At 45.4% G+C, this 26,191-nt stretch overlaps 1 protein-coding gene across 5 annotated transcripts in view; it reads right to left on the bottom strand.

Moving 5' to 3' along the window:
- NUB1 (negative regulator of ubiquitin like proteins 1) overlaps nucleotides 1–25,827 on the bottom strand; it is a 36,357-nt gene extending 10,530 nt beyond the window's left edge. For 2 of the 5 annotated variants that reach the window (XM_004008176.5, XM_012177367.4), the window contains exons 1-11: nucleotides 25,792–25,827; nucleotides 22,043–22,160; nucleotides 14,869–15,036; nucleotides 13,116–13,174; nucleotides 12,101–12,171; nucleotides 9,174–9,356; nucleotides 8,891–8,982; nucleotides 7,560–7,666; nucleotides 2,206–2,392; nucleotides 1,269–1,376; nucleotides 435–587 (exon numbers count right to left, since the gene is read on the bottom strand). In XM_004008176.5, the coding sequence (XP_004008225.1) occupies nucleotides 435–587; nucleotides 1,269–1,376; nucleotides 2,206–2,392; nucleotides 7,560–7,666; nucleotides 8,891–8,982; nucleotides 9,174–9,356; nucleotides 12,101–12,171; nucleotides 13,116–13,174; nucleotides 14,869–15,036; nucleotides 22,043–22,159 (1,245 nt within the window). In that variant the 5' untranslated portion in view covers nucleotide 22,160; nucleotides 25,792–25,827. Of the gene's footprint in view, nucleotides 1–434; nucleotides 588–1,268; nucleotides 1,377–2,205; nucleotides 2,393–7,559; nucleotides 7,667–8,890; nucleotides 8,983–9,173; nucleotides 9,357–12,100; nucleotides 12,172–13,115; nucleotides 13,175–14,868; nucleotides 15,037–22,042; nucleotides 22,161–23,610 lie in introns of all 5 variants that reach the window. The other 3 variants (XM_015095450.3, XM_060415208.1, XM_027969027.2) reach the window with 3 other exon arrangements.
- Nucleotides 25,828–26,191: the final 364 nt, after the last annotated feature.

Raw genomic sequence — 26,191 nt, 5'->3', positions numbered from 1 at the left:
TCATGACATATTGTTAATTGCTCATATGATTTGACTCATTTTTCTAGGCAAGAATGTTGTCCTGAACTGTAACAATGACCCCATGGAAAACACAGCCCCCTTTAGAATGGTTTCCAGAAATACACTATGCGAAAAAAAGAGAGAGAAAGAAGACTGCTTGACTGTGGTCTTTAAGACTGTACTTATGAGCGATCTGCCACCACAGCAAGAGTAAAACGAAGGAAACTGTACTGTCTGAAACCTGATGCAAGCAAAAAGACAAATTTTTCTCCTGACTTCCCAGGCTGAAGAGAGAAAGATTTCCTTGTTAATAATACCTGCTATGGAACTGTCTTGTCTCTATTCTTTCATATCCGAGAGCTAAGGCGCTTTGGGACTACACCTACTCAAAGGCACAGGCCTCACCAAGTGCTGCCAAGACCACGTTACGGTACCTCTCTGCGGTTGGTGATGTGGACAGCCGCGTGGTCCACGTTCCCGTCACACGCCCTCAGGCCAAGCCGAGCTTCCTGGGCACTAAATCCCAACTGCATCAGACTGTGAACTTTGGATGGATCAATATATAGCTCTTTCAAGAGTTGACATGCCTACAGACAGAGAAAAATATAAGGATCGTGTAACCATTAGCAACATTAAAGCTGAACACAAAGCTAACACTTAAAGAAAACTGGGTTGTACCCTTTAGATAAAAACTCTAAACGTGACCTATTGTCAACCACTGCGAGTGTAAACAGACAACGCCGTCTCTGCTCACGGCTGCTACGAGGCCATTGGCTGCCTTACCCTGCGTGTAAGTCCCGTGAGCAGAGTACACGCAGGGTAACATGAGAAAACAGGCCAAGGACGGTGGGAGGGGCTGGGATCCATTCCCTCCTCTTCTTTTGATAATGAAGTCCCCTGAAGTGGAGCTGGGTGCAGCCAATGGCCTCGTAGCAGAAATGACCGGGTCGCCTCCCTGGAGGCTCGCCCTGGACTCTCCTACACCCTCTGCTGGCCGGAAGAGGTGCTGACAGGAGCCACCCTGGTGGCCACGCCAGCAGCAACCAGCTCAGCCAGATGAGGACTGGAAACTTGGAGCCAGTAAAAGCCACTGCCTCGGTAAGGTTCCCTCATTACAGCATCCTGCCTGCACTCACAGACACAAATATGTTCACGGCGTACGTGAAGGAGAGCGCAGCGGAGGGGGACACATGTCCCTCAAGAGTCACACACCACTAAAACACGAAGTAGGTGAAGGCGGTTCCGACTTTGGAGCCCTCTTTTCTTACCTTGTTGAGATATTCATAAGCCTCCTCACCATTTCCACTGTGATAATTTCGGATGCCTTGAAGCAAGTAAAGTCTTAAAAACAGGACTTTCTCTTTTCCACAATTTCCCTACAATTATTGGGAGAAAAAAAGCATACAACTATCTAATTTCTCATTACAGGACTATAATACATTTATAATTCCCTTCATCTCTACAGAGGCAAAATGGCGTTACTAAACTGTTTCTATCTTCCCTGCTGATGATGGCAAAAGTAAAGCTCACAGGGGACAATGGCACTCACACTGTCCCACACAGAGCCCTGTCTCCAGGCACACAGGCTAGGGCCCCGCTGGGCAGGGTGAAGTGTGCAAAGTCCCCAACCAGGGATATCTTGTGTTGCCCTGTGATTCCCAAGCAGAGTTCTGATGACCCGTGGAAATCACTGAGAAAAGTCCTATTTACTGCAAAGCCCAGCTCTGGAGCCGTGACTCACTCACGTGAGCTGATCCTGTTCAAAGAGTTTGTTTTCTCATTTAAATCTTTCATAAAATTCTACTGAATACAGCCACCAGCTCTCTCGGTCAGGGTGATCCATGGGCTTGTGTGACTAGAAAACTGTGTCACTTCTGGGCTAAATGCTGCAGAGACCAAAGTCATAGGCTAACTTTTAAAGTGTTTATCAATCCCCTTAAAATATAGCTTAAGGGGACTTCCCTGGAGTTCTAGTGGTTAGGACACTGTGCTGCCAATGCAAAGGGCATGGGATGGATCCCTGGTTGGGGAATTAAGATCCCATATGCCCCATGGCATGGCCAAATGATACAAAAATAAAATAGAAGAGTTTGTTGCAAACTACTATCACTTGATCACCTTTGGCAGTAGAAATACTTTAGCAGGAATAAACTCAAATTCTAGAAAAGGGCTCAGTAATACCTAAGGCGAGTTACAGCAACGTACTTTTATGTGGAGCAGTCTCTGGTGATTTTCCCCGTAACACTTTCTAAAGCACTCCTGGGCCAGCTTCAGCTTCTTCTCGGCATCGTCCAGGCACTCGAGCTGGCCCAGGCGGAAGTAGCACCACACTATGTCCAGCTGGAGCACCGCATAGTTGTCCACTGTGTCCAGCAGCTCTCTGCAGCACTCACTGCCAGGAGACAGGACATGGCATCACTGACCAGCAGCTCAACAAACCCTTTTTTGTGAATTACTGATATTTTTTTCCTCTGGTTGCAAGTAGCTTTACAAACCCTTTTTTGTGAATTACTGATATTTTTTTTTCCTCCAGTTGTTGGTATATTTCCAAAGACTAAGACAGAGATCCCAATGTGTGTGAAGGGAACTCTACGTATAATCTGAATTCTTCCAATGAGGAAAGAAAGCGGTGAGGGTTCACAAACAGAAGCTCAACACCATCTGCCTTGTGAGGGGAAGAGGACAGACGGACACACACACCCTTGCTATGTGGGGAAAGAGGCCTGGCGGGAAGCGGAAATAAGGGCCACTGGGTCAGTACCCCTCAGCAAACATGGGGAGACCATGCTTTAAAGCCATGGTTTCCAACTCTGACTGCAAATCTGACTGCAAATTAGAACTGCCAGGACGGGAGGAGGTTTTGTCTTTTCCATCTGTGGGGCCCCACCAGGTCACCTGTGACAGGACGGGAGGAGGTTTTGTCTTTTCCATCTGTGGGGCCCCACCAGGTCACCTGTGACAGAGCCTCTGGAGGTAGGGCCTGGAGGCTCTATTTCTGAAATCCTCCTCCTGTTGTCGTTTGGTTGCTCAGTTGTGTCCGACTCTTTGCGGCCCCCTGGACTGTAGCCCACCAGGCTCCTCTGTCCATGGGATTTCCCAGGCAAGAATACTGGAATGGGTTGCCATCCCTTTCTCCAGAGGATCTTCCTGAGCCAGAGACTGAACTTGCACCTCTTGTCTCCTGTGTTGGCAACTGGGTTCTTTACCACTGAGCCCTCAGGGAAGCCCAAATCCCCCTAAGTGATTCTAATATACAGCCAAAGTGAGAATCAAGGCTTTAAAAAGCACACCAAAAAAAAAAAAAAAAATCCCCCCTTACTATGAATGCCTCAACTGATGAAGACTGGCAAAGGCACTCATGTCCAGTCACATTAAGGTGGGAGAAAAGCAGTCCAGAAAAATGCCAGGCTCTGAATGCCCAGCTGATCTCAGGGCCCAATGCTGAACCCAGATACAAAGGGAGCAGACCGACAAGGTGATGGAGGGCTGACACAGACAGACTTTGAGACTATCTGACTTCCGACTGGGACTATGTTAGAAACTCATAATGGAAATCTAGATCTCAAGTTTGAACCCCCTTCGGCAAGAAAGTAAAACATATGGAACCACGCACTACACATCCACGAACTGTAGAGATCGCCTCTGTTTCTGTTGAGAGTCCTACTAAAAGTCAGACTGTTCCACATCTTGCCCATCAAAATCTGCTTGGGAAAAGTAAAAAACAAAAGTGCTCTGTCATCTAAACTTAAAAAAAAAAGCAGAAGTCTCCCAAGTGGAATGCTTACATGCCAGGGTCCACACTGGATAATCCACTAGGGCATAAGAATAACCACTCAGGGCAGGGTTTTCCTATTTACTTGTGGTTGCTTTGCTGGATCATTTCATCTTTGTGAATGTTCTGTAACATACACACCATCTTTTACACGCGCGCGCGCACACACACAGCTGTTTGACCTGGTGAGGGGCACCTTCTTCGAGTCTCTGCTTTACCTGAGAACTTGACATTGAGGGGAGAGGAAGAAGTTCATGGGCCCTGAGTGGTCTAACCTTCCACTCCAGGCGAGACTGACTGATCTCCCTGTAGACATCTTGCGTTTCTGGGAGAGCCCACCCCGCTGTCCTCAGGAAAGCAGCCGGCATTTAGCACGGCTTTCAAAGTCCCACCCGTGTGAAGAGGCTCACTCATGTCTAACACGCGTCAAGAGCAAGGACAGAAAGTGCCTCTCTCCTTTCAGTTAAAAATAAAATCGCCCATGCAAGTCTGACCCAGGACACAGTGTGTGTGCAGCCAAAACCAAACACAGGCGCAGGACTCGTGCGAAGGAGGTCACTTCATTCTTTCAGTTTTAAAAACATAACATGCTTTATTCACATAGCAGCCTTATTGTAAAAGAGATGGTATCACCTTATATAATTTGAAATTGTTAGGACTACATTTGAACTTGATCATGTCACTAAGAAATGTAGTGCCTTGGTGTAAAATTATGTCTTAGAGTATGTTTTATTGATTTTGCTTTAGTAGCCTTAATAGTTGATAGCCAATAAATTTTCATGTTAAAAACATTAAAATCAATGTATAACACTGATTTAAATAAAATATACTGAGCCTTGCTTTAGAAAAATGAAATCACATATAGGCTTAAGTCAGTTATTTAATAGTAATCTACTATATTTGCCTTAAAAGTTTCACATTTTTACATGAAGATATTAATTTAAAAAAAGGTAAGTTAAAGCTTGAAAGTAAAAATGTTAGTCGCTCAGTCATGTCTAACTCTTTGTGACCCCATGGACCGTATGCCACCAGGCTCCTCTGTCCATGGGATTCCCCAGGCTAGAATACTCCCCAAGCAAGAATACTGGAGTGGGTAGCCACACCCTTCTCCAGGGTATCTTCCTGACCCAGGGATTGGACCTGGGTCTTCGGCATTGCAGGTGGATTCTTTACCATATGAGCCACCAGGGTAGCTTAGTATCTGCTCTTTTTAAAAAAGGAAAGTTGGCTAAAAAGTCATTTATAGTTTTGTTACTAGCAGCAAGGAACCGGATTGTGTGCAGGTTTTTTTGTATTTCTTGTGCTTGGGTTCAGTGTGTGTGTGTTAGTTGCTCAGTCATGTCTGACCTTTGTGACCCCATGGACTATAGCCCACCAGGCTCATCTCTCCATGGAATTCTCTAGGCAAGAATACTGGAGTGGGTTGCCATTTCCTTTTCCAGGGGATCGTCCCGACCCAGGGATCGAACCCAGGTCTCCTGCATTGCAGGCAAATGCTTTACTGTATGAGCTAGTAAGTACCATTAATCGTTGCTTGGGATGCAGTTAAAACGTCATCTAAGGTGGTGGTGTGATGCCTTGTTAGGCGGGACCAGAGCAGTCTGGAGGGCGAAATGAGTCCTCCCCCTGCTGCCACGCCCCACTGAATTCTCTGTGGGGGGACGGGGTCCCCTCACAGGTGTGTGCTGACGTCACCGGGCAGAACCCCGGGGTGCCCTCTGCACTCACCATGCTGTCCCTCAGGCAGCTCCCTCCTCCCTGAGCTCCAGCTCGTGCACTGGGGGGAGACCGGGAGGCCCTGCCTGGGTTTCTCCTCCCCACGCTGAGGTCTTGGAACGGCAGGCAGTGAGCTAAAACAATCCACAGGCTCCCCTGCGTTTGTTTCCCCACCTCAGGGACCACTGTCCTGCATTGCCAGAAAACCACTGTTTGTATACAGTTTGTCCCCTGTTTCAGTTGAGGCAGGGGAGAGGAAACCCAGTCCCTGTCACTCCACCCTGGCCAAGAGCAGAACTCCCCTTTCTAGTTGAAAATGGGAGAGAAGCTGCTCTCAGGCCCGCTACGCACCACACCCCAAGATGTGCAACAGAGAGCTGGGAGAGAACTCGAGCTACTCGGAGAAGGCAGGAAGATGTCACGGGGGGAAGGAGGCAGGGACGCCTCTTCCATCTCCACGCTGCCTCGGTTGAGAGTAGACCTCTGACGGAGAGAGGGGACCTGCACAGGAAGTATGCTGGTGAGCTGGCCTGAGTAAACAGGTTCCCCAGAAAATAGCGTTTTCTACCTAAAAAGGCGCTGATAATTATTATTGGATTATTGTATCTATTACTCACTGAACATGTGAATGGACTATGAACTGAAGAGAGAGTTATTATTGTTTTTCAAGGGTTCCCTGAGACCTGAAAATGATTTCAAGGGTTAGACACATCAAGATCAACCCTGTCTTGATAACTGCTGAAGATGAATGAAAAGTCTGTGGGAATTCATTATATTAATCACCAATATTATATATGTTTGAGATTTTCCATAACAGAAAGTTAGAAACGACTGTGGAAGGAAATAAAAAATGTATCTGAATTTAATGACTAACTTACAGCCTACACTGCCTGTACCAGAAGAGAATAATGCTGACACTCAGATAAAAGCAGAGACAAAGAGGCAGGAGAAGAAAACGGCAGAGGCACCAAGCCCCCATTCTGGTTACTCCCTTGCCTCCCAAATATTTTAGGAAATAAAAAAAAAAAAATCCCCCTTTCTGCCTACATTTAAGCTGGTTAAATGCAAGGTGCCACTTGCACAGCTGGCAAACTAGAAACACCAACATTCATCTTCTTGAAGTATGCTGTATGTATGGGGAATTTCTCAAAATGGAAAATAAAATAACACTAAAGCCATTACCTTTCGACCACTGCAAGCATCAAGTCTCTCTCTCAAATGTTCCATCTGCCTGGATCATAGTGTCTTAGTATCATTTCCCATTAAGAGGCACCAGAGAAAGTGCTGGGGCAGGAAATAGCCAGGGTGAGTCTAGACCAGCTTTGGACAACAGACAGCAGAGTACAAAGACCACCGCATCAGGGCAAAGGGCTGCAGCACCACCTGCCCACTGAAGACGGCCACCATAAGCACTGAGGTTTGAAACGAATCTAATGTGTTAAAATCCATGAGCTCAGACTGACACTAAAAAAAAAAAAAAAAAAAAAAGGCAGGGGATGACACCAGTGACGTCATCTTTAGAAGATGCTAGGGAAGCACTCATTTATTCTGAAAACAAGAAAATAAGGAGAAACCAAGCATTTTGTTCTGTCTTTCTGTACAAACTGTACCTCAGGAGAACCCAGCGACTGATGAGGAAAAGTATTTTTCAAATGAATTCCAGCAATACACACAGAAGGAATAATGAGCTATCATTGTTTTGAGCCCCTATGAAACAACGGATTTGGAGAATGATCAGAAACGTGAATACCAAAACGATCAGGCGAAAAGCTGACGGGGACTGTAGAGTCAGCTGTAGCTCAGGCGGGCAACGCATAATAAGAAACAGACATGAAATCCTACATGCTTGTTGTAAAAAAAATTAGTACCTAAGTTTATAAAATTCTTTAGCGATCAATTAGAAATACAATGGGGAGAAAGAGTTCACCAGCCAGTCTACATTGTAACTATTCTTTCACACTGACCATCTTGGGGGAAGCCTGAAGTCTGGGGTGCACAGGGGTGGGGAAGGTGCTGTGCCTAACTGCCACCCTCCTCCAAATTGGCATCCACCAAGGACAAAAGTGCCTACCAGAAATATTTGTCAGCGTCCAACAGACATGGCAAGGCTATTCCATATTCTTTTCTTTTCAGGAAAGCTCTGCCCTTCTCATGATATCCCATAGCTAACATAAGGGCCTAGGGAAAAATAAGGATTTAAAAAAACATCACTTTAAACTATAATAAAACAAATTATATTAAAAGCATATTAAGTCTAAACAAATCAAAGAACATGAAAACAAACAAACAAAAAAAAACCAAGACCACAACTGAATCTAAAAGTCAAAATTAAGGAAAACAGAATTAAAGCTTCATCTCATTTAAACACTGAAACAAGAATTCCATTTAGTGAGTCTGTCCCTTTGAGGGACATTTAATGTGCCTGTCCCTTTGTTTCTATCAATTTATTTTAGTATCTGCTGATCTGGGTCTATTTCTAGTATCCATAAGACTAAACATATTTTTAAAAAGCCAGTAATGACTGTATCCTTTTTAGAAAGAACATTCATTCATTCATTTCACCTCCTATTCTTAATTGGGTTTTTCTCTGAAGAATCTGTCAACTGTAGCATTTCTGAAACAATTTTTGTAAGACGATCCAAATTTCCTTAAAATTCATTAATATTTTTAGATTTGAATTCTTATATAAATATTGTAAAGGTTTTCCACAAAGATCTAAATATTATCATTTAATATGAGGATATAATACTTGCAGTGAGAAAATAATTACCATAAAAAAATGAACTCAGTGAGAGTTACAAAGTTCTCTTATTAAAATTTAACTTTAAACAATGTAACCCATATAGTGAAACCTACTCAAAAATGTCCTTTAAAGATCGAAAAATTAAAATCAACATGACCCACGGCCACTAAAGCTTTTCATGTAAGAAGCTACTGGATTCCAGCTCAGAGACTGATCTCAAGGGCCAAGTTGCAGATGCGGCTAGAAAGACCCCCTTGGATACGCTCAAAGGTAAAGCCATGTCCCCTTACTCCAATTAGAGAGCGGGGCTGCAGGGCCAGAGGGAAGAGGCGGAAGAACCAACTGTCAGCTTTTCTTGGCCCCCATTCTGATCCATCCACTAGGGCATGTGGCCTCGAGGAAAGTAAACTACACCGAGACAAGCACTGCCACAGGAAGCCACTGCTCCAGGACAGGGAGGCCCTGCCATTCTGCACTGAACTCTCCAGGCGGGCCAGCCGGAGGAGATGCTCATTGTAGGTTACATTCTCCGTTTATCAACTGGAGACAGAAGGCTGTTCCTAGTCCTTTATGTAACATTCCAAGACAAAATAAGTAGAATCCACTTCTGTTCTGACAGCAAATCAAAGAGCAAGCCACACGTTTCTTACAGAACTTACCTTTCTCTCTGATGGAGGGATTCTGATTGATCTGCCTGTCTGGTTAGCTATGTCTAAGTATGGTGTGGCTTCCGGATCCACCACCATCTCAGCTGCAAAAACCCAAGAGGAACTCCATTAGTTCAAGGTTAAAAAGCAGTGATGGGGACATAAAATATGTGAGACTGTTGGGCAAGAAAGGCCAATGAAAAATGTGATACCCCCAACTCTCCACACCCGAGCCCAGCCCATTCTCACCGCCCCCTTTGAGGACTTGAGCAGAAAAGTCTGAAGCTCTGTGTACCTCTCTCCGCAAGGATCTCCAGTCCTCTCTTAGTCCTCTGAATTCTTTTTTCTTCTAGTTTGGCTTCATTTTGCTTTTCTTCTTCAACCTGGAAGGTTTTTCTCACGTCTTCTTCAGACTGTTTTAGTTCCAGAACCATAGCTTTCACATTGTGGGTCACTCCCTGCTCCTTAAGTGTTTCCCCTGTCACAATCAGAAACGCATGTTATAGAGAGAGTCATTAAATGCACTGGGTAACAGGACATCTTCTCTGTCACATGGAATTCTTCAGCCTGCATTAGCCCTTGCAAACCACCATGCCACAATTGCTAAGAATGTGCTTAAATCTGGTTGTTTTAACTGCATTAACTATTAAGCATGGGTTAAAATCAGTGAAATGAGCTGACTATATTAATCCTTTTCAATATTCTTTATTCTCATCCTAAAATCAAACCAAAGCAATCACTGAGAATCTACTCTAGAGAGAGCACTCTGCTAGGCAACATAAGAGGAAAATGAGGAAGTCCTGCAGGTGAATTCTCCTCCCTCCAGCTAGAGACATAATCCAGTTCTCAGCCATGGGCCAGGAGCCAGAGGGCAGGAGACATAATCCAGTTCTCAGCCATGGGCCAGGAGCCAGAGGGCAGGAGACATAATCCAGTTCTCAGCCATGGGCCAGGAGCCAGAGGGCAGGAGACATAATCCAGTTCTCAGCCATGGGCCAGGAGCCAGAGGGCAGGAGCGCACTGGGAGAGGGGATTCCATCCCTTCTTAACCCCATGGCCCCGAAAAAAACACTTATTGTCCATGTTCTCAGACACAAGAAAGGAGTAGAGACAGAGGTGAAAAGTCAGTGAAACAGAATGAAAGAGAATATTAACAAACCAAAAGCTGGCTCTATGAAAAAAATTAATCAAACATACAAACCTAACAAAAACAAAGTCAAAATGCAAATAAAATGAAAAAGAGTAAATACAGATCACAAACATTATAAAATAACGAAATATTATGAACTACAAACATAAATTTGAACATTTCTGGAAAACTCTCATTGAACACACCTTCATATACGTACATATACGTATTTAGAAACTCAACAACCATTCTAACATTTATACTGAAAAATAAAGATCCATCAGTGGCCAAGTTACCTTGATAAAGAAGAGCCATGAGGGATACTCATCTTACGAGATTTTAAAACTACAACAAAGCCACAATAATTAAAAACACACAAACAACTCTATGGTTCTGGCTCAGGAACAAACCTACAGGTACATGAAAATAACAGGAAGTATAGAAACACAGCCCTAATCAGAGGACACCAGAAAATAAGGGTGTTTACTGAAGACATTTAGTAGGAGATACCAGGAGAAAAAGCTGGAACCTAGCTTTTACACATAGAGGGGAACTCTGAATAGATAAAGACTTCATGTAAGAAACTGTACAAGACTATCCGTGTGGTCCTGCGGTTGGGGAAAGAACTTCTTAAAACATCAACAATAAGGTGAAAAACTGATGGATTTGATAACATCAGAATCAAAGACTTCTGCACAATGAAGGATACCACAAACAAAACACACACAGAGACGAGATGCCAGTGAAATGATTTCTAAAGCAGGCCACAGGAATGGCTGGCAGGAATGCTGGAAAGAAAGACCAGGGCTGGGCTGGGAAGGCCGCACTCCAGCCAGGCTGGATGTGGACCTCTCTCTGGAGGCCACAGGAACCTACTGGAAACCAAACAGACACAGCACCTGCCTGAACTGCTCCAGAAGCTAATTGGGCTCCCCTGTCCATTCATGTCCCCTTCACATCCACTGCCCTACTGCAGCCAAAGTGACCTCTGAAACACAAATATAATTGTGGGTCACTCCCCAGCATCAGTGGCTTTCCCCCTCCCTAGAGGGAAACACTAATATGAATGATATTCGAACTCAGGCTTTCTCAGCTGTACTATTGGTATTGTGAGCCGGATAAGTCTTTTAATACTTATTTTATTTGTTTATTAGCTGTGCCAGGTCTTAGCTGCGGCATATGAACTCTCAGTTGTGGTATGTGGGATCTAGTTCCCCGATCAGGGACTGAACTCAGGCCCCTGGATGGGAAACAGAGCGTCTTAGCCACTGGACCACTAGGGAAGTCCCTGGATAGGAGCTCTTCTGCGCCTTGATGTTCAGCACCATCCCTGGTCTCCTCCCATTAACTGTTAGGAGCACAGCCTCCTCTGGGCCCCTGCTACCAAGTCATGACAACCAAAAATGTCTCTAAGCATGTGTGCTAAGTTGCTTCAGTCCTGTCCGACTCTTTGTGACCCCATGGACAGCAGCCCACCAGGTTCCTCTGTCCATGGAATTCTCCAGGAAGAGTACTGGAGTGGGCTGCCACTTCCTTCTCCATGGATCTTCCTGACTCAGGAATCAAACCTGCGTCTCTGACATCTCCTGCATTGGCACTGGCAGGCAGATTCTTTACCACTAGTGCCACCTGTCTCCAGATACTGCCAAATGTTCCCTGCATGGCAAAATCACCCTTGGTTAAAACCACCACTATTAGCTTTACCACGTGGCCTCTGCCTGCTTCTCCATCCTGAAGAAGCACTAGTCTCTCCTCATCGTCCACACTCAAGATACGCCAGACCGCTCGAATCCCTCAAGTTCACACGACAGAGCTCTGCCTGAGGCTCTCTGCAGCAGTGCTCCCCGCCACAGCTCCTGCCGTGCTCACTCAGAGCGGGAGTGCCCTCTCCCTGCAGCACACCCAGACTTCCATCCTGCAGCATCCCATCAGACCTCCACTGAGCATCAAACTCTAAAATAACTCCTTTACATTATATATACAATAAAGCCACCCCAAATTTTTGAATAGAGGAAGAGTGGGGGGGAAAGATAAAGTCGACATTTCTCTAGTAACTTGATTTCAAAAATGCTGCATACTGTGCTGTGACATACCTAGTTGAAGTTGTTTCTTATTTATGACAATTTTGATGTAATTTTCTTGAAATCCAAAGGTTTCTGCTATTCTGTAAAATAAACCAGAGAATCATAGCTGACCCAATTTGTTGCGTATTACCCACTGAACAGACTCTCACCGTGACAGCTATTTTAGGTATTCTTCTCAGAAACGCCCAGTGTTCCAAACTGCTGATGCACAGACATTGCGAGCTTACTAGATGGCTATTTGAAATTGCGTCAGAGACCATGTCCTTTTGTGAACCATCTGTTTTACTGCTTGGTTCCTCGTGAAGCACAGACCACTGGTGCTATGTATCCGTTTGAACAGGAGGGCCCCAGCTGCAGGAGAGGAGAATACCCATCCCCGACACCTCCTGTGGTCTCCCTGCAGGAGCCCCTAACGGGGCAGTTGTTCATATACCGCTCACTGTGTGCCGAGTGGACGAGGCTTCCTGAACCCAGCCCTAACGGCCCTGATGCAGGCCAAAGAAGAAAATGAGGAAAATCAGCTGGGGAAGCACAGACTACCTAGCCCTGGAGGCAATCAAAACACTTACCACTGAGAAATGTTCAAGGAGATCTGACCAGGTCTCAAAAGTCAGGTTCTCACTAGAATGTAACGGGCCGGTATTTTTTTCCTTTTTACAGATGGGCCAACAGCCTGAGACTGGTCAAACTACTTCACTGAACATCACAGCAAGCCATTGATGCATTAAAGCATAAAATTCAAAACTAATGATTTGGCCAGTATCAGGCTGCCTCCTATTTTTTATCACTTACTGATTCAAACATGGACCAAGTACACGCATCCAGGGTTCCCACCTGCTCTCAAGTCACACTGGGAAGTAAAGGAGACTGGTACAAGTCCTGGCTTTGCCCTTAAATGCCATTGTGAGCCTGAACAAGCCCTTTAGCCTCAAAGCCTCAGTTTCCCCTCCACCGGGAGACGAGACCAAACGAGTGGGTGTAAGGGAGCTGAGCGCCCCTGGGCCACAGGCACACAGATACTTACTTAGACCTCAGTTCTCTGCCAGTGATGTGCAGGCGGGTCTCCAACAAGCTTTTCCTATCCTGTATAAAAATAAGACAAAATGCACTTGAACTTGACACTTTTGGGAACTATTACTCTGCCTATAAAACCAGACAAGTTGATATCAGACGATGTAAAAACACGCAGGTCTCTCTGGTTAAGGACTAAAAGGACATGTGCCAGGCAGGAAGCTACTGAACAAAACCCGCCTGTGACCCAGAAGTCCTTGCAGGGGCAGCAGTGTTTCTCACAGGCCGGGCTTCCGCCTCTGGGGGGAGGTCTGCTGGGGGCAGGGCAGGTCCTGTTCTGCTCCATGAGGACCCACCCACAACCTCGGCGCCAGGACCACCTTGGTAGGCACCCTCCGCAGCCACAGAGAAGGGAGCGGCAGGACAGCTTTTGGCACCTCCCCTTCCCCAATGACGGGGCTTCAGAAGGAAATATGGACTCACTAGGGCCACCAAGGACGAGACCGTGCAGGTCATCTGCTCGGATTCCACACTCACCAATCAGCTTTCTGATCAGCGGTCTGCTTTCCCAGGTACTTGGTACTAGTAGCTGCTGCTAAGTCACTTCAGTCGTGTCCGACTCTGTGTGACCCCACAGAGAGGAGTCTGTATATACATACTGCCTTTTAAACTCATGAACTGGTATTCTGAGGCAGATACATATATAACGTCCTTTTTCTCATCAAGTTCTTTATTCTTCCTAGAAATTTTTAACAGCTTTATAGGGATGTAACTTGCATATCTTAAAGTTCCCTGTTTAAAGTATAAGAGTTGAGATTTCTGGTATGTTTACAGAGTTGTACGACTGTTACCATAATAAAATTTCAGAGCATTTTTGCCACCTCCTCACCAAACATGCCCTATCCTCCTAATCCCTCCCGCTTCCCACCCCAGACAGCTATGAATATATGTTCTTTCTCTATGGATCTGCTATTCTAGATGTTTCACAGAAGTGGAACTACACAGTATGTGGTCTTTTGTGTCTGGCTTCTTTCACGGCGCTTTGGAGTGGCGCTTCGCTCCTTTCATGGCTGGATAACTCACTTTACGGGTGCACCCCGTTTGTCCACCAGCAGGCATTAGGGTGTTTCCACCTTTAGTCCACTGTGAACACAGCTGCGAGTGCTCTGGTACAGTTTTTGTACAGTTTTCACTTCTCTTGAAGTAAAACAGCTGGGTCACAGGGTAATTCTGATACACACTTATTTTCATTTCTTCTAAGAATAACGAACCCTGATCAGTCCTACGGGGCAGCCCCCTCTGGGCGCCCTGCCTCTGTGACACTTCTGGACTTCAACTCCTGAGGACGTGCCAGGGACACTCCTGAGTGCCTGCCTGGGCACTCAGCTGACTGTGCTCTGGCTCCACCAGCAAAGAGAAAGAAAGATGAAATCCTGCGTGATGTGTCTTACTGCCTACAGTTTCAGAAAACCTGAAGTAATCTTTTATTCCCCATTTTTGCTAAACGTTTGTTTAAAGTCTAGAAAAGGCAAGAAAGTGATGCACAGCTCTGTAATGCCTGGAGCCCACACTACCTTTTAGATGTTCCGGTTTTAAGAATCCATAAAATTAACTTTTAGGTTTATTAATGTTCAATATGTAAAATAACTTAAAAGAATTTTATCTTTGGACTGCAACTTCAAAAAGAAAGAACTCACTATTTCTTCAATCGCGTCGCCAAGGTAACTGAGCATGCATAACTATGTAAGTCTGGGGAACCTACTCACCTTTTTTACCCGTGGAGGTAGAAAGACCTCAATTGTGGCAATTCCTGTTGTTTTATAGTGCTCATTTCCTGTGCCACGCTCGACTGCTTTGCAACGTATTTCTTCCATTACCTTTTCTACTTCATTTTCACAACATTCTAGCTTGTCAGAGTACTTCTTAGCAAGGTCCTATGAAGAAAAATTGAAAAAAAAAAAAACCCGAAAACCAAAAAACACACAGATCAATATAGTACTAACTCAAAAAAGTAAAATACACATCAGTGCACACAAGAATATAAGGCAAAAGAACTGACGAGCAGCATTCACCCCGTTACAGTGAAATCTAGACAGTGGCTTGACATCTTGAGAAGCACAGAGCTTAGAGGATCCAGGAAAAAATAAAAACGAAGGGTAGGAAAATGGACTCCCTAGATAAAGTGAGACTAGTTGGGATTATGCTGGGGGAAAAGAAAGGTAGGCTGCAACTTACGTGACTGCAGTATACATCAATACGAAACTACCTTAAGGAATACTGAACTATTCACCACTGCAGAGTGTGGGCAAGAAACAAGAAAACAGAAAAGCTTCTAACTTTTCCAATTTGTGAGAACAACTCAGGTTAGATGATGGTCTAAGTATGTATTTCTAATAAGAGAGATGTTCTTGATATATAAAAGTTACAAAGCAGATCAGAATATCTTTTTAAAAAATTAATATAAACCTATTTATAATACACTTTAAATAAACAATCACATAGGAAATGACTGAAGAAAACACCAATATTGGTGATATGTATAATGTATTTTTGAAAACACACTATCATTTTTGTAGTTAATTATATATATACAGCTTTTTTCAACAAACCAAGAATATACATTGTTTTTAATTCCTGGAAAACACAGAAGCCTTTTCAATAAAAATACTTCAAAAAAACTTTCTATAATTCTCTAGAAAACATGAATATAATTACCTTGTGAAGGTTTTTTTTACCCCTTTTGACACCAATCAATTCTGACACCAACTGGATATCCTACAATTCAATTCAACTCTGTCACGAAGGACGGAGTTAGTGAATCAGAGGCAGACACCAGAGGCTAAGGGCTCAATCAAACAGGTCTGCCCTCATTTCAGGCAGCAGGTAAGCAGGTCCCCAGGTTACCCACACTTCTGTCTGACTGGGCTACACAGCTGACAGTTCCTACAAGCCCTGCCCCTTCAGGTTTGGCAATTTGCTAGAACACACACCACAGAACTCGGAAAAATGCTCTCCTTATTTTTAAAATTTATTATAAAGAGAACGAATGAACACCCAGATGGAGATGCAGGCATGGCAGAGCCTGGAAGGGTCCAGAGTACAGGACCAGAGGACTTTGCTCCCTGTGGGTGTGCTCCTCTCTGGCCAACAGACGTGTCTGCCCATCTGGAAGCTCCCGCAATCTGTCATTTCAGGGTTTTTACGGAGGCTCCATTATATGGACATGATTGACTGAATCACTGACCACTGCTGACCAGTGTGATCTCCTCTGCGCTCTGGCCTCCCAGAGGCTGGAGGAGGGTGGGACTGAAAGTTCCATGCTTCTAATCAAAGTTTGGTCTTGTAGGCAAGTAGCCCTGTTCTGAAAGTCCCCATCACCTTTGTGCTGTGCTTAGTCGCTCAGTCATGTCTCTTTGTGACCCCATGGACTGTAGCCTGCCAGGCTCCTCTGTCCATAGGGATTCTCCAGGCAAGAACACTCGAGTGGTATCCTCCTCCAGGGGATCTTCTTCCCAACCCAGGGATGGAACCAAGGTCTCCTGCACTACAGGCAGATTTTATGCCAGCTGAGATACCAGGGAAGCCCATTAACATCAGTACTTACATCTAATAAACATCAGCCAGGTGCTGAACACATATTCTCTCAGACACTCAGAGCAACTGGATCATGGAGGTACCACGGCCCCCATTTCGTAAGTGATGACAGTGGGACCAGAGATCTCCCGCAACTCGCTGAGGCCCACAGGCAGCGGCAGAGCTGCGCCTGCACACCTTGACCTCAGAGCCCAGGCTCCCTCCTCTGGTCGGAACCCAGCTAAGCAACCAGGGAGTTCCCTCTGGGCAGGAGAGCACAGGCCAGGTCACCAGGGTACCTATGCTTGCCTGACTCAACAGGGGTAATTTTCCCGTGGGACAGAGGGCCTTCTCGAGGATGCTAATTATAGCCCTAATAAAACAGGTTTCGCTTTCAATTATGAGCTGTCTTCAGTGCACTGGCTCCCACATGTCAGCATTCCCTTACCCCTCAGCCTTTAAGTGGTCAGGGTCTGTTAAAGATATTTATACGAGAGGAAAGGCAAATTTAAAGGAATCCTTCAGTGAATCCTTTTGTAAATTAGAAAATTAAAAAACTGAACAGGAGCAATCAACATTCAACATCTCCAACCCCTCTAAATCTCTACTCTCTGCCAGTCGGCTTCCACACAGACATTCTGAAGTTCTTGTCAAAACTGCTCAGTGTCTCCACCTCACCAAGCCCCTTCCTCAATTACCTGAAATTGACCTAGCAGCAGCTGTGGACACAGTGGACTCTCCAGCCTCCTCACTTGGTTTCTACACCCTCTCCTCCTTCCTTCCACCTCGACTGCTCCTTCGCCGCCCCTTCTCCCTGGCTCCTGTCATCTCTCTAAACTCTATAAACACCGAAGTGACCCAGGACTCAGCCTTCAGACACCTTTCCTTCCTCTACTTGTTTGGTTAGTAATGTCAGCCAGGCTCACTGCTTCAAGCCACACCTATACACCACCAACTCTCTCCAGAATATCTCTGGCCGAGCTCCCGACCTTGAACTCTCAGACTTGTTTGGCCCAAAACTAAGCACTCGGTCTGGCGATGGAAGTAAAGTCCGATGCTGTAAAGAGCAATATTGCATAGGAACCTGGAATGTTAGGTCCACAAATCAAGGTAAATTGGCAGTGGTCAAACAGGAGATGACAAGAGTGAATGTCGACATTTTAGGAATCAGTGAACTAAGATGGACAGGAATGGGTGAATTTAACTCAGATGACCATTATATCTACTACCGTGGGCAAGAATCCCTTAGAAAAAATGGAGTAGCCCTCACAGTCAACAAAAGAGTCCGAAATGCAGTAATTGTATGCCATCTCAAAAACAGAATGATCTCTGTTCATTTCCAAGGCAAACCATTCAATATCACACTAATCCAAGTCTATGCCCCAACCAGTAATGCTGAAAAAGCTGAAGTTGAACAGTTCTATGAAGACCTACAAGACCTTTTAGAACTAACACCCAAAAAAGATGTCCTTTTCTTTATAGGGGACTGGAATGCAAAAACAGGAAGTCAAGAGATACCTGGGGTTAACAGGCAAATTTGGCCTTGGAGTACAGAATGAAGCAGGGCAAAGGCTAACAGTTTTGCCAAGAGAACATACTGGTCATAGCAAACACCCTCTTCCAACAACACAAGAGAAGACTCTACACATGGACATCACCAGATGGTCAACACCAAGATCAGATTGATTATATTCTTTGAAGCCAAAGATGGAGAAGCTCTATACAGTCAGCAAAAACAAGACCAGGAGCTGACTGTGGGTCAGATCATGAACTCCTTATTGCCAAATTCAGACTGAAATTGAAGAAAGTAGGGAAAACCGCTAGACTACTCAGGTATGACCTAAATCAAATCCCTTACAGTTATACAGTGGAAGTGACAAACAGATTCAAGGGATTAGATCTGACAGACAGAGTGCCTGACAGTAGGCAGTGATCACGACCATCCCCAAGAAAAACAAATGCAAAAAAGCAAAATGGTTGTCTGAGGAGGCCTTACAAATAGCTGTGAAAAGAAGAGAAGCGAAAAGCAAAGGAGAAAAGGGACGATATACCCATTTGAATGTAGAGTTATAAAGAATAGCTAGGAGAGATAAGAAAGCCTTCCTCAGTGATCAATGCAAAGAAACAGTGGAAAACAATAGAATGGGATAGACATCTCATCAAAAAATATTACTTCCCTGGTGGCTCAGATGGTAAAGCGTCTGCCTACAACGTGGGAGACCCAGGTTTAACCCCTGGGTCGGGAAGATCCTCTGGAGAAGGAAATGGCAACCCACGCCAGTACTCTTGCCTGGAAAATCCCATGGACGGAGGAGTGTGGTAGGCTACAGTCCATGGGGTTGCAAAGAGTCGGATTCCACTGAGCGACTTCACTTTCACTTTCAAGAAACTTAAAGATACCAAGCGAACATTTCATGCAAAGATGGGCACAATAAAGGACAGAAATGGTATGGACCTAACAGAAGCAGAAGATATAAAAAGAGATGGCAAGAATACACAGAACTATACAAAAATTATCTTCATGACGTGGATAATCACAATGGTGTGATCACTCACCTAGAGCCAGACATCCTGGAATGTGAAGTCAAGTGGGCCTTAGGCAGCATCACTACGAAAAAAGCTAGTGGAGGTGACAGAATTTCAGTTGATTTATTTCAAATCCTAAAAGATTATGCTGTTAAAGTGTTGTACTCAATATGCCAGCAAATTTGGAAAACTCAGCAGCGGCCACAGGACTGGAAAAGGTCAGCTTTCATTCTAATTCCAAAGAAAGGCAATGCCAAAGAATGTTCAAACTATGGCACAATTGCACTCATCTCACATACTAGCAAAGTAATGCTCAAAATTCTCCAAGCTAGGCTTCAGCAGTATGTGAACCGAGAACTTACAGATGTTCTCTGTATTTAGAAAAGCCAGAGGAACCAGAGATCAAATTGCCAACATCTGTTGGATCATCCAAAAAGCAGAGAGTTCCAGAAAAACATCTGCTGCTGCTGCTGCTGCTGCTGCTGCGTCACTTCAGTCATGTCCGACTCTGTGCGACCCTATAGATGGCAGGCCACCAGGCTCCCCGTCCCTGTGATTCTCCAGGCAAGAACACTGGAGTGGGTTGCCATTTCCTTCTCCAGTGCATGAAAGTGAAAAGTGAAAGTGAAGTCGCTTAGTCTTGTCCCACTCTAGCGACCCCATGGACTGCAGCCCACCAGGCTCCTCCGTCCATGGGATTTTCCAGGCAAGAGTACTGGAGTAGGTTGCCATTGCCTTCTCCAGAAAAACATCTACTTCTGTTTTATTGACTATGCCAAAGCCTTTGACTGTGTGGATCACAACAAGCTATGGAAAATTCTTAAAAGATGGGAATACCAGACCACCTTACCTGACTCCTGAGAAATCTGTATGCAGGTCAAGAAGCAACAGTTAGAACTGGACATGGAACAACAGACTGGTTCCAAACTGGGAAAGGAGTACATCAAGGCTGTATATTGTCACACTGTTTATTTAACTTGTATGCAAAGTATATCATGCAAAGTGCCAGGCTAGATGAAGCACAAGCTGGAATCAAGACTGCTGGGAGAAATATCAATAACCTCAGACATGCAGATGACACCACCCTTATGGCAGAAATAGAAGAAAAACTAAACAGCCTCTTGATGAAAGTGAAAGAGGAGAGTGAAAAAGTTGGCTTAAAACTCAACATTCATAAAACTAAGATCATGACATCTGGTCTCATCACTTCATGGCAAATAGATGGGAAAACAATGGAAACAGTGACAGACTTTATTGTTTTGGGCTCCAAAATCATTGTAGATGGTGACTGCAGCTATGAAATTAAAAGATGCTTACTCCTTGGAAGAAAACTTATAACCAACCTAGACAGCATATTAAAAAGCAAAGACATTCCTTTGCCAACAAAGGTCCCGTCTAGTCAAAGCTATGGTTTTTTCAATAGTTGTGTATGGATGTGAGAGCTGGAAAGAAAGCCGAGTGCTGAAGAATTGATGCTTTTGAACTGTGGTGTTGGAGAAGACTCTTGAGAGTCCCTTGGACTGCAAGGAGATCCAATCAGTCAATCCTAAAGGAAACCAGTCCTGAGTATTCATTGGAAGGACTGATGCTGAAGCTGAAACTCCAATACTCTGGCCACCTTATTCGAAGAGCTGACTCATTGGAAAAGACCCTGATGCTGGGAAAGATTGAAGGTGGGAGAAGGGGACAACAGAGGATGAGATGGTTGGATGGAATCACTGACTCGATGGACATGAGTTTGAGCAAGCCTGCAAAATCTGCTGGCTCTACTTGGAAATATATCCAGAATCCAGTCACTTCTCGCTACGTCCACAGTGATTCTCCCGGTACCAAACCATTGCTGTTTCTAAATTAGCATACTGCAGCAGCAGCTGATGGTTTCCCTTATTCTCTTGTCCCTTTTATCAGCCTCACCACTCGGGAATTCCAAGGGTGTTAGGAGCTCTGTGCCAGGAGCTGGGGACAGAAGTCACAGCCCCACCTAGTTCCCAAGCCAAGAGATTGTAACAAGCAAATTCAGAAGAAAAGGTCTGCAAAAATTGAAAAGAAAAAAAAAGGGAGGGGGGTCCTGTCAGGAAAAGGAGAGAGAACTCCAAGACCCTGACACAGCGGTCACCTCCCAAGTGCATCACTGTGTCACAGAACAGGACAATGCGATGCCCTCCTGACAACCCTTACTCCCTCACAGAGGTTACACTGTTTACCAAAATACACTCAGACTGAGAAAACAAGAGGAGTACGTTCTAGGACATTCCAACATAGTGAGATTTCACTCAGAAATTATTATAACGTTCCTCAGCTTAGAAAGGCAAGCCAACCTCAGTCTCTAGAAATTTCACTTAGGAAAAGTGAGGCCATTTTTGATGAGACCATAAAAAACTGAGGTACAATTATTAGGAAAATGTGTTTTGGAAAAATGAACAGAGCCAATAGCGCAAACAAAGCTAGAGAGGGGAACAGTGTTCTGCAGCTGAGCGCACTAACCAGGAGGGCAGAGAACGGCCCAAACACCAGCCCGGAACACGCTGCACCCGAACCTTCTGCCTCTGGCGCTGCCCCCACCAGCACGAACACCCAGTTAATCATCTTAGGTAACACTGTGAAGCACTAGAAACGGCACACGCCAAAACCATCAGATAAACATTCTCATATAAATAAAATCTTAAACAAAAATAAGCTTGCCAACTGCTAGTAAAACATGGGAGCCTGTTTATCACCATTGTTTCTGGTTATGCCGAAAGCCTACCTGTTTGTGCCTGGCAATTTCTGGTGACTTCAGAATCTTACTTACCAAGGAGACTTACAACACTGCTAATTAACAACATCTTAAAAGAGAAATACCTTCAATGCCAAGCCAACTTCTTTATTTTCATCTGTATATGGAGGCTTCCAAAGTTGGATTTTGTCTTCCCTTAAAAATTGGGTCAATTTTGATTGGAGATATTTCTTTTGTGCCATCCTTGAAAGCAAAACAGTACATCAATGATACTCTGCACTACATTTCAAAATGTCTATAAGTTACTCAATACACTGTTGGGTAAGCAAGAGGTCTCCTCCATTCCTCCCTGTCCAGTTTAAAGTACTTTAGACTAGGTTTTAACTAGCTGCAAACTTCTCTAATGGCACCCCACTCCAGTACTCTTGCCTGGAAAATCCCATGGACAGAGGAGCCTGGTAGGCTGTGGTCTATGGGGTCGTACAGAGTCAAACACGACTGAAGCAACTTGGCAGCAGCAGCAGCAAAATTCTCTAAAAGATAAGTATATTACACACAGAAGGAAATATGTATCATATATCCATTATATATGTTACATAAGAATACATGTTTCAAAGTTGCTAATATGTAGTAAGTAAGTAATTTTTCTATTTATTGGGTGTGTTGTGTGTTTTGGATAGCTAAGTGTTAAGTGTGTTAGTCGCTCAGTCGTGCCTGACTCTTTGCGACTCCATGGACTCCAGCCCACCAGGCTCCTCTGTCCATGAGATTTTCCAAGCAATGGTACTGGAGTGGGCTGCCATTTCCTTCTCCAGGGGATCTCCCCAGCCCAGGGATCGAACACAGGTCTCCTGCACCGCATGCAGATTCTTTACCGAGTGAGCTACAAGGGAAGCCCTTTAGATAGCTAAGTCATCTCCAAATCCTTTGCGACCCCATGGACTGTAGCCCACCAGGCTCCTCTGTCCATGGGATTTCCCAGGCAAGAACACTGGGGTGGGCTGCCATTGCCTTCTCCAGGGGAATCTTCTTGACCCAGGGATTGAACCCACATCTCCTGCATTGGCAGGCGGATCCTTTACCACTGAGCCACCAGGGAAGCCTGTTCTATTTCTTAACTGCTATCACTCTCTAAGAGGAAAGATAAAATAAGAAAGATAGATCCTTAAAGCAGCAAACTTAAACAACTCAACACAGTGGCTCTGTGGTAAAGAATTTACCAAAATACAGTGGCTCTGTATGTTGGCTATTTTAACACAAAAGAGCAATCACCCTGGCAGGTAAATATAAAGAAGAGCTAGCTTGAACCATGAACTATCAATAATATACATTTTCTATATCTGAAATTTTAAAATTGAAAATTTAGGGATTTTTCTGGTGGTCCAGAGTTATGACTCTGTGCTTCCAATGCAGGGGGGCTGGGTTCCATCCCTGGTCAGGGAACCAGAGCCCACATGCCACACAAAGTCTCTGGATGCCACAACTAAGGCCTGGGCCCACCAAAATAAACAAATATTTTTAAAAATAAGAGAATTAAGCTAAAACTTTAGTGTTTACAGTGCTAGAGAAGTTTTGCATGATATTTTCTGATAGAAGCATAAAAGCAGATCTACTCATCCTATTCAAATCAATACTGGCCGGGTCATCATCTTACACACGAAAAGCCACAGCCCAAGTCTGTAAAAGGACTCACTCAAGGATGAAAGATTAGGCAGCGCCATAACTAGTCCTGGGACTTGTGCCCGCAACACTGGATCACTGCGTTCTACCGCCTCTGCGAAGTCCCTGCTGCTTCTCTGTCCTGCGCTCACACAGCAGTGGAGTCTTTCACGCCTCCTTCACTAGCACTAGCATCTCAAAGGTGGGTGAGGCTGCCAGAGAGTGAAACAGCTGATGGGGCAGTGCACCCAAGTCAGATGAGCAGTGACCAAAATCAAAGGTTAGTAGCCCCTGAAGGATGGAGACATGTTCCAGAGAGTGAAAAAGTAGGTAAGACTTAACATAACCTAGATGAGCAACTTTTTCCTATTCAGGGCCTGTATTCCACACTCCTCAAATTCAATTCACCTGATTTCTAAATCAAGTTTGACAACTTTAGTGTATTCTGTAAGCAAGTACTTTAAAAAGAAAGTTCAAATCCACTTTATATCAATTTGGGGGCAAGAAAGAGGGTAATCAGGATAGGGGGGAGAAGGGAAAAAGGGGAAAACAGATCAAAGAGGGGGATGTATGCATCCAGGTAACCTAAGAAAGAACCCCAGTTTTTCAAGCACTAATAAACTGCTTCTCACACATAAAATTGGACTGTAGTCTGCCAGGCCCCTCTGTCCATGTAATTTTCCAGGCAGGAATTCTGGAATGGGTTGCCATTTCCTCCTCCAAGGGATGTTTCTGACCCAGGGATCAAACCCACATCTCCTGCGTCTCCTGCACCGGGAGGCGGATTCTTTACCACAGAGCCACAGGGGAAGCCCCGCTCACAAATGTTCAGAAATTCCCAATTAAGTATCACTTGTGAGGGGGTGGTAACCATTTCAAGGGCCATTCAGGGAAGCCAAGCCATTTTAGAAGGCTGAATGCACAGCCCTCTGTAATCCAAGTAACTACCAAGCGGAAGTCTCAAAGGATTTCCTAAACCTAGTGTGTGGCCCACACTCCTGCTGCTGCTGCTGCTGCTGCTAAGTCGCTTCAGTCGTGTCCGACTCTGTGCGACTCCATAGACCGCAGCCCACCAGGCTCCCCCGTCCCTAGGATTCTCCAGGCGAGAATACTGGAGTGGGTTGCCATTTCCTTCTCCAATGCAGGAAAGTGAAAAGTGAAAGTTATGTTGTTCAGTCGTGTCTGACTCCTAGTGACCCCATGGACTGCAGCCTACCAGGCTTCTCCATCCATGGGATTTTCCAGGCAAGAGTACTGGAGTGGGGTGCCATTGCCTTCTCCTCGTCCACACTCCGCCCACCAGCAAATACACAGCAAGGAGGGTCTCCAGTCCACCACTTAATGTTTGAAAAAAAGATTAAACCATTGTCTTAAAACTTACAAAACCACTCATGGGCAACAACAACAACAAAAAAAACGAGGATATGTATTTTAACTCAAATCAAAAGGGAAACGGTTTAATAAGTCAGTTTTCAACGTTAATTGGAAAACTGAAAGTTTCAGGCTTGCTACACAATGTTCCGTGTCACAGTCCCCGTCAAAAAGCAGAAATTCATTAATACCCATGCTGTAAACCGAAAGTGAAAGGGTATAAATCATTCCTGTAACATTTCGCTTTCATTTTTTAAATAAATCGATCTACGCTGCCTTTATCCAGAGGTTTTCAAACATATACAAACACACATATACTTATTCAAAATACAGTACTTTTCCCTCTTACACTATTACAAGAATCTTCTATTAAAAAATGAGAGTGTGGGAAGACGTTGAGAAACATACAGAATCTGATCGTCAGGGCTGGAGAAAATAAACCGCGTTTTCTCATTAAACAGGAAAAGAAAATCTGTCTTTGATTGCAAATAAATCCCAAATGGCGTAACAATGTTACGATTCAAGCTTTTTGTATGGCCAGTGAGTAATTTTAACATATACATATGTTTCTCTGCCTCCCTCCAAAAACATTTCAATCTCTCGTTTTAAATACCCACCACCCGCGTCAGCCCAGAGCAAACCCAGGGCCGGGCGAAGGGCCCGGTGCGTCCAGAAGCCCCGACCCGCCGCCCCCGGTCCCGGCCGAGTCTCCGCGCAGGGCGCCCACCTCCGCCGCTGCCCGGGCGGGGTCGGCGTCGGGGTCACGCCTGGGGGGAACTAGGGCGCCGGGCGGCGCGGCTGACACCCGGGTCAAGGACCGGACGCTCGGCCGCCATCTCCTCACCTGCGCCACAGCTGCGCCAGCCGCGACCCGCCGAGTGCCCGGATGCGGCTGCGGCCGCCGTTTATTTTCATTCCGGGTGAGGCCGGCCCCGCCCCCGCCGCCGAGGCCGCCGCCGCCGCCGGGCCGCCCCGCCCCGTCCCCGCGAGGCCGAGAAGCAGGGGTATGGGCGGGGCTAAGAGGGGGCCGGGCGGGGTTGTGGGTAGGCTGTGGGCGGGGCTAAGGCGGGAGAGCTGGACACGGATGGGGCGCAGCTGGGGTGAGAGGCGGGGCGAGGGGGGGCGAGGCGGAAGGGCGGGGCAAGGGTGGGCGGGGCTGGGCAAGGGGCGGGGCTAGAGCCTGGGGCGATCGGATGTGGGCGGGGCAGAGAGGAGAGCGAGAAGGAGCCTGGGCGTTGACCGCC

The sequence above is a fragment of the Ovis aries genome, chromosome 4, assembly GCF_016772045.2.
Source record: "Ovis aries strain OAR_USU_Benz2616 breed Rambouillet chromosome 4, ARS-UI_Ramb_v3.0, whole genome shotgun sequence".
Taxonomy (NCBI): domain Eukaryota; kingdom Metazoa; phylum Chordata; class Mammalia; order Artiodactyla; family Bovidae; genus Ovis; species Ovis aries.
Note: the sequence above shows the minus strand (reverse complement) of the source record. Positions and strands in the feature narration are given on the sequence as shown.